Source organism: Malaclemys terrapin, chromosome 2 (genome assembly GCF_027887155.1).
Source record: "Malaclemys terrapin pileata isolate rMalTer1 chromosome 2, rMalTer1.hap1, whole genome shotgun sequence".
NCBI classification, from domain to species: domain Eukaryota; kingdom Metazoa; phylum Chordata; order Testudines; family Emydidae; genus Malaclemys; species Malaclemys terrapin.
In genome coordinates, this window is record NC_071506.1 from 198,019,361 (window position 1) to 198,031,432 (window position 12,072).

General features: G+C 46.6%; 1 protein-coding gene across 1 annotated transcript in view; it reads right to left on the reverse strand.

The window, feature by feature from the left end:
• The window catches only part of EEPD1 (endonuclease/exonuclease/phosphatase family domain containing 1), an 87,407-nt gene that overhangs the window by 1,113 nt on the left and 74,222 nt on the right, over window positions 1-12,072 (reverse strand). The window contains exons 4-5 of the mRNA XM_054019659.1: window positions 10,058-10,192; window positions 8,462-8,594 (exon numbers count right to left, since the gene is read on the reverse strand). Of these exons, the coding sequence (XP_053875634.1) occupies window positions 8,462-8,594; window positions 10,058-10,192 (268 nt within the window). The remainder of the gene's footprint in view (window positions 1-8,461; window positions 8,595-10,057; window positions 10,193-12,072) is intronic.

Consider the following 12,072-nt stretch of genomic DNA (forward strand, 5'->3'; position numbering starts at 1 on the left):
AAGAAATACAATTACGGAGTAGCGATGCTGAATTTACTTTGCATAGGGCTGTTCATTTTTTTAACATGACATGATATGGTTAAAAATCTTCTATTGTGAACAAACACATTACCTTACTTATCTTACTAATAGCCACTCGGGTTATTACAATTCATAAAAAGAATCTGGAAATCCAATATACATTGCGCAATTTATGCTGCTTGTTTTCTTTTTGAATTTCCCTCATCACAACTATGTCTGGGGAACTATCCATTTGTACACAATGACAGACTGACCCTACCACCACGTGGTGGTATGACTGATCTTGTAGATCTTAGGAATTTTAGGCGTTGTAAAAGGTGGGAGGGTTTTGTTCGCTTGTTTGTTGTTTTGTTTTAAACAAGATCTACATTTTGGGCCAAATATGCCCTGATGCTGTCCTTTTACAGTTTTGCCACTAAGATATTTTTGTGAAAATACAAAGAAGGGTGTGTCTTCCTCAAGGATGGATCACTGCCAGAAAAACACGAGAATGCAGGACACTCATTCTAAAATTGTAGATTTAAGAAATTTTAAAAAACCACCAAGTCTAGCAGCCTGTGAGCCTGGTGGCAGAAGCAGCAGTCATGGCCCCTTGCAATTCACAATCCAGGACTCTATAAATCTATAGAAGAAATGAAACTTGTATTTATTTGCCTATGTGATTCAATGGATTTTGTGGAACTTTGAGATGCCTCAGAGTTTGTCGAAGGTTGAGATTTTGAAAGGAACTAAGGATGTTACGAGCTCAACTTCTTTAGGCTCCTTTAAAAAAATCTCACCTTAAATATATGTGGAAAATTGTCTAGATTCCAAATATTTTATTTTTAAACCTCATCCCCATTCCTGAAATATCCTGCTGCTTTGACACAAGTGTCGCTCCAAGGCTATCACTGAAGATATCCTTGATGTATGCTAATGTAAGAAGAGAATCAGTCTCTAGATATTTGTGTCTCTTCCATCCCTTGATAAAAGGCTCTTCTGGTACCTAACTCTGACCACTCCCAGGGCTGTGGTGATGACCTCAATGATGCTGGTATCCAACCAAAGAAGTCACTGCATTATAAGCTGATAAATGACTGTGAGTAAACTGCTAAAAAGGACACAAGTGTGCTAAAACAGCCTAAAATTTGACCTCAGAAAATCTGGTGGAGAATACTGTATGGATTATAAATATCTGTGTGTTTGTTAAAATTTGCCACTCTTTGAGAATGAGTTTACTTCAAATATCTGCTATTGATGTACCATCCTATAACTATTGTCACAGACCAGATCAGCTAGGTCCAGATAGTGGCCTGCTCCCTGACTAACTTCACTGCTAGGCAACCAGTGAGCCTATTGTACTGCCTTGGGATTGACAGAGTGGCCACATCCCCGACTGGCTGCTGGTTTAGCAACCCTACTTATAAGCCTGCTCAATGTGCACCACGTCTGCAGCTTGCCCTTGTTCCAGCCCCTGCTCCCCTCTGGCTTCAATCCCAGGCTCTGTCTCTGGCTTACTGCTCTGATTGACCCTCTGGTTCTGGATTCGGCTTCAGTCTCTCTGGTACTAGTCCTTGGCTCTGCTTCTCGCTTACAAATTCTGGTTTACCCTCAGGCTCTAGCATTTGGCTTCTGTCCCTCCTGTACTGACCCTTGGCTTGTTTCCTGGACCGGGCCCACCCTAGATCTAGCTCTAACCAGTAGCTGAACTCTCCCCTAGGTCTGAAGGCCCCTGGTCTAATTGGTTACAATTATGTTCTGTTGCTGTAGAGGCAGTCAGCCAGCAGAGGGAGCTTAAGTTAAACAACAAACCCAGTTCATCTCTTCCCTGCTATCTTTTTGCTTATTGGACCAACTTCTGCTGGTGAGACAGACAAGCATTTGACAAGCTCTCTCACCAACAGATGTTGGTCCAGTATAAAATACTGCCTCCCCCACCTTGTCTCTCTAATATCCTAGGACTGACACAGCTACAACTACACTGCATTCATCTTTTTGCTTATGCTTTAGAAGGGGAAAAGATACCTCATTGCAAAACCAAGCTGCCCCATAAGAAACAGAGGGTGGTAGGACCAACCTTTACCTGATTAAAAATAATGAAACAGAGAAACCACCATTATTTTCAATCTTCTAAGAGTATCACAAACCACATGATATTTAGTAATTACTCTGCAGAGTGTTTGTGACAGTGGCTCCACCTTTTAAAATAAAAAATCATGCTATTTTCAGCTCCATTAGAATTACGAGGAAAATCAATGCCTGCTTGATGGATAAGGTCAGAATCACTCTGGAAGTAATCGGTTTACTTTCATGCTTCTAACTCATTACTACAAATAGAAAACACCATTTTAACAGCTTATAAAACGAATGCTTGAAGGCATCCTTTTAAAAGGTATTATTCCCACCCTGCAGCCTATATCCAATCTAGTCGGGTACCATCTTTCGTGCACTAAGATGCACAGGATGGTATCCATCAGTCCTGAGTTTCGCATGTCTGTCCCGCAACCAACTAAGATCCCAGTCTTGGTAAGAGCAGGGAAATGAATCAGATCACATTGGGTCAAGATGTTACAGTGTTGCAGCGAAGTAGGTGGCAGAGCATGCTAATTACCTCTAATCACTGGACCATCCTTCCCCTTTTTAGAGAGGAAGAACAGAGCCACCAAAAGCACCTCTCTCCAGCCTCATATTAGGTCTACAATTACTCTTGGGCAAAGATATCAAAAACTGCTGAAATAGCTAAAAGAATCCACATGGAGATGCAGCCTTTGGCCAAAGTCACTGGCCAAGAAAACTAACGCAATCACAACATCCCTGCTGGAAAATAGACTGAAAAGGAGCACAAGGATCCCAGAGGCATCTTGCTGCAACTTTCCCAATCACTCTCTTCAAGAAAAGAAGTTTTGAGACAGAGCCATAATTGGCAAGATTGCTATTGTCCAGTGATGGCTTCCTGAGCAAAAGGCTAACAACTCAGTTGAGAAAGTCTAGTACGTTTTTTTCTCCCCAAAAGGAAGTATTAGTAATCTTCATAAAAAATGGACTCCAAACAGTCCCTCACCAGTCCAGTTTTCACTATTTGTGAGTAACAAAGGTCCCTCTCACAAGGCAGAGCCTTGCGCTGCAGAGCCTTGCGCTTCCAGAATCTCAGCTGGCAAGATCAGGTGGCACTTAGCTTTGAGATGATGGCATGCTTGTCCAGTCTTCTGGGTTCTCATGTTACCATAGCCAGAATCATCCAGATCAAAGTGATCTTAATTAAATAGATGGAAAAGTCTTCCTAGTGAGAAAGATTCCACTATGTTCTGGTTCCAAACAGAGACAAAGCAGATTCATTAAGCTGTCCACTACTCGGAACGGTATCCCTGATCTATACTTGGTTGACTTTATGGCAGTGGAGAAGAACACTTTCTTAGCCTACCTGACAGCCACAGTATTGAAATGCAAAAAACCTCTGTACATTGCAGTTTCAGGACAAGACGACCCTTATCAATACTCTACTCCCCTCCCCAATCTCTTTATTTGATCATCTGTATACCAAAGTGATTAGTGAAGGTATGTCTAGATCCCTTGGAATGATAGTCAAAGAAAGATAAATCACCATCTCCTACTAGGTAATAAGCAGTGTTGAACACGGTTTTCTCTCAGAGAATTGTGAAGCCCTCATTTCCTTTCAGCAGTCTCACAGGGCCTGATCCAAAGTCCACCTAGCTCAATGGTAATCTTTCCATTGACTTCAGTGAGCTTTGAATCAGTCCCCTAGCAATGAAATAGAATTTCCACCATTTGCTAGCGTAAGACCTGACCTCATCTTGAAGGGAGTGATGGCCTGATCATGAGAAGGGCATGACACGGAGCAGGGAACCTATGGGGAGGTTCCAGAAAGAAGGACTCTCCCAGAACCTCAAAGATCTGTCTAAACTGGGTGCCCAATACATGGACAGCCTGTGGGGGCTTGGCCAGCAAGGGAGAGGGGGAGTTACTGGGCATGGAGCCTGACTGACATATTAGGACAACCAACTGCTGGCCCAGGATGGCTTGTATATGGGTGGGACCACGCAGACCTGTGCATTGAACCCAGACAGGCAAAGTGTTTGAGAGGAAAAAAAGGAGTTGGCTGCATGGGGTCAGCTCCTAGCAGCTGTAGGAGAGACAGCCTCTCAATCGCTCCTGGAGGGAAGAGCACAAAGAATCCAGGGCTCACTGGCCTAAGACCATAGGGTCACTGATGAGGGAGGAACAAGGAGACTCTTGCTCTTGAGGACCCAAGGTGCTCCATGAGGGAGCTATGCTTAATAACTAGCTTCCTCCAATGTACAGGTACCACTTCACATGTGTGCAAGACAACAAACCTGCCATTTGTTCACAAAAGGAGTCTGAAAGCAGAAAAGTTTTCCTTAAAGTCCCACTTTACTTCATTTTAACTCATAAACTAAGTGACAGACTTGAGTATCCTGGTGAAATCCTGTCTTTACTATCCACATATTATGGCCTGATTAAGGAAGAAAGTTACGCACGTGCTCTATTTCAAGTACATGAGTCATCTCATTGACTTCAGTGAGACTGAATTCAGCCCGGTTTAGGCTCAAAGTTATGCCTCTGCTTAAATTCCTTCTCGAATGAGGACCTGTGTGCTGTACGTTTGGAGAAGATACGTGGCAGTCTTCACACGAGACAAAGAGTCTGAATTCCTGCTTTAGGTGAAAAACTGAACGCAACCCAACAGTACCATGCCTCTGTAATGCTCCAGACCAGAAGGACCATTGGTCTGATACAGCATAGCCATTCTTATATTAAACCCTGGTTAAAATAAGTGAAAACAGAACTAAACTGAAACTCTAAAGAAGTAGACCTAAATTCAGACCCAGCGTAAGTGGGTGCAACTCTATTGGCTTCAATAAAGCTGTATCTTGTTTTGCCAGGTTTGAATTTGACCCATATGGGTTACATAAATGATCCTTTTTTTTTTTAATGGACACAAATCTGACATCAGGAATCAAAATACTCAAAAACCAGTGGGAGAACACTTTAACCTGTCTGGTCATTCAGTGACAGACCTGCGGGTGGCTATATTACAACAGAAAAACTTCAAAAACAGACTCCAAAGAGAGACTGCAGAGCTAGAATTGATATGCAAACTAGACACAATCAACTCCGGTTTGAATAAGGACTGGGAATGGCTGAGCCATTACAAACGTTGACTATCTCCCCTTGTAAGTACTCTCACACTTCTTATCACACTGTCTGTACTCGGCTAGCTTGATTATCACTTCAAAAGTTTTTTTTTTTTTTTTTTTTCCCTCTTAATTAATTGGCCTCTCAGAGTTGGTAAGACAACTCCCACCTGTTTATGCTCTCTGTATGTGTGTATATATATCTCCTCATTATATGTTCCATTCTATATGCATCCGAAGAAGTGGGCTGTAGTCCACGAAAGCTTATGCTCTAATAAATTTGTTAGTCTCTAAGGTGCCACAAGTACTCCTGTTCTTCTTTTTGCGGATACAGACTAACACGGCTGTTACTCTGAAACTTTTTTTTTAAAGAATCCTTTCAAATTTCAAGTTACGTGAACAAATACATAACACAGTACGATTTAAAAACAGCCTTGTCTGACATCTTGCAGCTCAAAGGAAAATGAGAGTGTGCATAAAAACTACCCACACCTCTCCTGGAATAGGAGATTGGTATTGATTCTGAACTCAAGTGACTGACCTTGCAAAACTGGGCCAAACTGAAAATCCTCACATACATAACCTTGTAACTGTTTGGTCTTTGCTAAACAGCAAACAACATGCTCACTTTCCCTGTCCCTATGAGGAGCCCTAATATCAAAAACAATAAGTACTGGAAAATAACTGCTTAGCCTCATAAGAAACTGTTTGAGCCCAACCTGCAAGTACCCAGACAGGAAGCAGGCAGGTTATCAGAAGTGGGACAGAGTCAAGCTTCTCTTTATTAAATTACATATTCAGTGCCAAAATCTACTCTGATTTACATGCTGTCAGTGGAATTACTGTATATACTCGATCATAAGCCGGTTCCTTTATAAGCTGACTCCCCAAGATGGATAAGCAATTATGGAAAATTTTTATAACCTGTTCATAAGCCAACCCTATAATTCAGGGGTCAGCAAACTTTGGCACCTGGGCCATCAGGATAAGCTGCTGGTGGGCCGAGATGGTTTGTTTACCTCGAGCGTCTGCAGGCACGGAGGTAAACCTAAGTAAACAAAGTGTCCCGGTGTGCCAGCTGCTTACCTTGATGGGCTGGGACAGCAACTGGTGGGGAAATTTTTTTGGGGGGAGAAGCTAGGAGTAAGGGGAGTAACCCCTGTGACCACCCCCCACATGACCCCGAGCCTAGGGTTACCATACGTCCGGATTTTCCCGGACATGTCCGGCTTTTGGGGGCTCAAATCCCCGTCCGGGGGGAAATCCCCAAAAGCCGGGCATGTCCGGGAAAATCGGGAGGGAGGGCTGGGCCGGGGTCGCGGTGCCGGGCGCGCGGTGCCGAGCCGGGGTCCAGGGGCGCAGTGCCGGGCCGGGGCCGCGGGGTCGGGCTGCCGAGGGGGTGCGCTGGGCCGCGGGGCCGGGAGCCAGGGGGTCGGGCCGGGAGCCGGGCCGCCGGGGGGGTGCACGGGGCCGGGGGGGTGCGCTGGGCCGCGGGGCCGGGGGGGGTGCGCTGGGCCGCGGGGCCGGGAGCCGGGGGGTCGGGCCGGGAGCCGGGCCGCCGGGGGGGTGCGCTGGGCCGCGGGGCTGGGAGCCGGGGGGGTGCGCTGGGCCGCGGGGTTGGGCCGCCGGGGGGGTGCGCTGGGCCGCGGGGTCGGGCCGCCGGGGGGGTGCGCTGGGCCGCCGGGGCCGGGAGCCGGGGGGTCGGGCCGGGAGCCGGGCCGCTGGGGGGTGCGCTGGGCCGCGGGGCCGGGAGCCGGGGGGTCGGGCCAGGAGCCGGGCCGCCGGGGGGGTGCGCTGGGATGCGGGGTCGGGCCGCCGGGGGGGTGCGCTGGGCCGCGGGGTCGGGCCGCCGGGGGGGTGCGCTGGGCCGCCGGGGGCCGGCAGTGCTGGGCGGGCCGGGGGTGGTCGGCCGGGGGCCAGGGCCTGCACCCCAGGGCCCGAGCCGACCCAGGCTGGAGCCGCCGGGGGGGCCAGCCTGGGCCGCACCTCCTCCCCCCACACCCCCCCTTACCTGCCCAGGCTTCCCGCAAATTAAATGTTCGCGGGAAGCAGGGGAGGAGGCGGAGACTTTGGGGAGGGGGCGGAGTTGGGGTGGGGGAGGGGGCGGGGCTGGGGGCGGGGCCAGGGCCCCGTGGAGTGTCCTCCTTTTGGAGGCACAAAATATGGTAACCCTACCCGAGCCCAGAACCCCCACACTCTCCCCATCCCACCTTATCTGGGGAGGGCCAGGGGAGGATATCTCTGTCCTGGCTGGAGCTGCTCCGGCAGGCCGGGCAACGTGGCCGCAGCCTGCTCCGGCAGGCCAGACCAGGTAGTGCGGCTGCAGTATGTTCCAGCGGGCTGGGCCAGGGGGCATGGCCGCAGCACGCTCCGGCGCCTGAGCGGCGCGGCCACAGCCTGCTCTGGGGGGCTGGGCCGAGCAGCACGGCTACAGCCTGCCAGCCCCGGAGCTGCAGCTGCTTCGGAGGCTGGGGGGAGAGCAGCGTGGCCAGAAGCAGAGAGATTCTAGCCCCACCTCTTTCCTTCGGTCTCTGCTGGCTGTGCTGCCTCTCCTTGCTCCCTCTGTTGGGGGAGGAGCTGTGTCCCAACTCTCCCTCTCTATACCCATTCATAAGCCGACCCCCTTCTCTGGTGCTTCCCTTTTTTACTAAAAAAATTCGGCTTCTGAACGAGTATATACGGAACTCTGAATTTACAACAATTTAGGATTTGGCCTTCTTCTTCTTCTTCTTCTTTTTAAATGTGCATCAAATGATTTGAGAGATGCACTGTTTTTTTCCAAAGTAGTTACAAAAATACTCTGAAGTAAATGTATACAATCAATTTCTGCATGAAAAATCACCAGTCCTGATTCTGATCTCACATAAGCCCCATTTCAGCAAAGCACTTTAGCATGTGTTTAACTTTAAGCATGTGAGTATTCCATTGACATCAATAGTGCTTTGCTGAACTAACAATCAGGAATAATTCCATATAAATCAATGGCAAACCAGTGTCAAGTGAATCAGGCCCCACGTTAATTACTGTTAATTGTTAAGGATCAACAATGTGCCCAGCACAATAAGGTAGTCCTTGTACCAAGGAGCTTATGCCTTAAAAGTCAGACAAAAAACAGAGAAAAAAACACACTGAGAAACTCATGGGATGGAAATAGCTTAGAACTTTTAAACTGGATGGTGAGAATATAAAGTTGATGTGGCTGTTTGTGGACCTTAGTTTTAGATTATAGTAGTTATATTAGATAAGCTGACCTGTGTGCATCTCCTTGGATAAAAATAATGTCTAACCTTTCAGTGTTTCTTGCAGAGTCTGTGCAAAGGCTGCTAATTTGTGGCTATCATGATTCTTCTCTGTATTCTCTCCTGCTGAGGGTGACAGGGCCAGATGAAGGTTAACCAGTGTTAGATCATTCATTCCCACCTAAAAAGGAGCAAACAACATAGAGAAAGGATCAGGATGGTTCACAAAGGCATAAGCTTTTCATGCGGTCACTCACACTTAGAGCACATGTATTTAGCATTTGGGACTGGTCACCTGGATGAGGGTATGATTTATTTTTTTCTTTTCTTTTAAAAGTATAGGGCAGACATTCTGCAGCTCTAGTTGCAATATAGTTCTATCCTTTCAAGCTGGGGATGCAAGTGGCTTTTCATAAGCTTCTTTACTTTGTGTATCAACACAACACACGTTACTACTGAAAATACACATAATGCCAACTTTGTTCAGTTATTACACATATTAATTATCCCATATTGTGACCAGTACTAAAATGTCACAGAGACCAAACAGGGAACACAACTCCTTGATGAAAACTGTTCATTGGTCTCTCTGCCCAGCGCACATGTACTTAGCAGCTGGTACTCAAATCACCATCTGGTGTGTGTAAAAAGCAAGTAGTAGTATCCCTAAATTTCCCTAATTTTGACCTTTTTTGTACATATTAGAAATCATTTCAAATATTATCAAATGCATCATAATCACAAACCATGATCCCTCTGTAACCCAGTTTATTGTACGTGAAGGTAGGTGCATCATGTTGACACTTGGTCTCCTATGTTCACACACATACAGGCACACAGACCAGAACCCCATTTCAGACAGACAACACTTCTAGAGTTTGTTGACACTCCTAAAGGGGCGGTCCCAGTGAAAGAGCTTAGAAACTTTGTGAGGTCTCACTGGTGGAACTGACTTTACATTTCTCCACCAAGGGAAAGATTTGAGCCTGACCCACCCCCTGCAGGCATCGGGGTAGCTCAGCCTGCAGATCTCAGGACTACTGGAGCCCCTGTGCTTCCGCATTGCTTCCCATACTCCTCCCAGAGTTTATGGCATAATTGCACTGATCCTGTGGTCATTTCTATTGGACCTGCCCCACGCTCAAAGGGGTTCATTTTGTGAAGGTGGAACAAGATTAGCATGGATTTATATCAACATTTCCCATGGAGTTTAAAGGGGACACTGCCACATCTGGAGCCCGCCCCATACCTTCCCTTCCTACCATGCATAGCCTGTGGAGTGGGAGTGGAGGGGCTCCCCCTGGGTTGATAAAGAAGTGGAGCATGGTATAGAGTCAGCATGCCCTATTCCACACCATCGTCTATGCTGCTGAGATCAGCTGATTGTTGTTACCCTCTGTCCATGGGAGCAGAAGGGCCTTCATTCTCACCTCTTCAGTACAGAGGAATAAGGCCTGCTAATGCCTTATCACAGTCAGAGTAAGCTGCTTTGCTTATGATACAACAGGTCAATGTATTGGCCTCCATTAAAGGCCAGGCAACTTTTAAGTCACTAGAAAGAAAATCTAAAGGAGCAACATTTCCTATCTAAAGCATTTTTACAGAAGCATAATTAAAAAGGCAAACTCAACACTATGCCACTACCTTGAAATGTGCAAGGTAAGGGTGAGGGTAGGCGTGTTTCCCATTGCCATTAGTGTGTGCGCTTTCCTGGGAGGAGGCATCCTTCAGTTCGATGCCAGCCGTCGTGTCCCAGAGGAAGCCAGAATATTCGACACCCTACAATTAAAAAGGGAAAAAGCTGGTAACAAAAGCTGAAACATTGTGACACGGTTCCCTTCATCATTCCACGACTCGCACAGAGGGCTACACTCAGCCCAACGCAGCCTGGAACATGTCACTCCCACCAGTGTCTCTGGTCCAAGTTCAATAATATCATCAACGGCAGCGTAAGCTGTTCAGAAAACACGAGACCCATGGCAATGCGGGGCAACTTGGGCTGATTTAGCATCCAGTGGAGGTGCAGAATGAGTTTAACTTACCACACAAGCCAGGCGAGGAGGAGGAGGAAGAGCAAAGCTACAAACAGTAGAATGTGAGAGTAAAACAGCTCCTCTACCCATTCACTTGAATTTATGCCCACAACACCCTAAAAAGAATGCTCCATGGCCAAATTCAGCAAGGTACTTCAGCCACAACTTCCACTGACCTCAACGAAAATTGCTTACACCAAGGGCTGAATTTACACAGCTTTGCACTACTTACAGCCACTTGTACCTGTCTTCTGGCCAACTGAGGCCCATATAACTTACAGCACTGCTACATTTAGTCAACAGTCTCTGAATTTAATAAACCTCCTCAACTATTCCACTGGTAATATGGCTGCATGCGGTATGGGTTGGTAGCAGTGTAAATGCATCCTTTCAAAGGATATAGTAAGGGCAACTCTGAGATCGGTTCCCTGGGTATTCTAGGAGATGACTCTGATTTAGATATAGTATCTCCAGGAGCTCTTGCTGGGTCACTACTGTCTGTCTGTCTCTCTCACACGCACACACCCCTCTGGCTCTACCTGACCTTTTTAAATCACCTCCTTCCAAATGAATCCTAGCTAAAGCCAGTCGTAGAAATGACTTTCCATTCCCGGCTGCAATAAAAAAGCAGCATCCACTGTGCTATATTTCCACAGGCTTTGTAAGAAGACATTAGGATTAACTAAAATTCTTTGCTAGCTCAGTTAAAGACTGCTTCAAGCTTTAAAATAGTACCACAACTATTTCATCTGGCACAAGACTACTGTTCCATAACAATAAGTAAGATGAGGAGGGAAAAAACAGCTCTCCCATGTTCTCTCCATTCCCTGGCTCCAGACTACTTCATTACACTCCCAGGCAGAAATCAATATTTGGAGGGGCTGAGAAACCAAACGCAATGGAAGGTGCCTCTGTCAAATGAAAGGATTGTGTGGAAGCATGGGTCTCCCCATCCACTATCCACTGTTTTGTATTATTAAACACTGTAAAATGTCTTGGGATGCAGTTTGTGCTAAAGATACCACACAACATATGGCTAGACTATGTTATTGTATTGGGTGTGTGCAGAATGCTCAAATCTTTATATGCTCCTGAGCCACTAAATAAGCTAAGAGATAGGATGTATGTCTTGGCATAGCTAGTGGCTCAGTAGCATAGTCAGATTTGCATCTTGATAAAGCACATCAGCAGAAGTCAGCAGATACAATTTTTATTCCTAGTTTGGCCATAGACTTCTTCTGTGATTTGTGCAGGTCATTCAACTTCTCTGCACCTGTGAAACAGGGTTCTTAATGGTTATTAATCAATCAGTCCTCACTCAGTTAAAACTCCCATTGACTTCAGTGGGAGTTTGGCAGAAGTAAAAGCAGGGAAAAGACTTCTGAATTTGGCCCAGGAATACAGAAAGACAGTGAATATGTAATTTTTTGAAGGGTAACGGGGGGAACTCTATATTTTGTATTCGATTGGTCTAATTTTTAAGATGCTACAATAGATCCCAATGCCACAAAGGTGATCAGCATCCCATCGTAGGGATGGGAGTCCCATCAAAGCCAATGGGACTCTGTGCATGAGCAAGGACCCTGCTTGTAGGTCCCTTAGCAGGATGGAGGCTCTAGAACATAA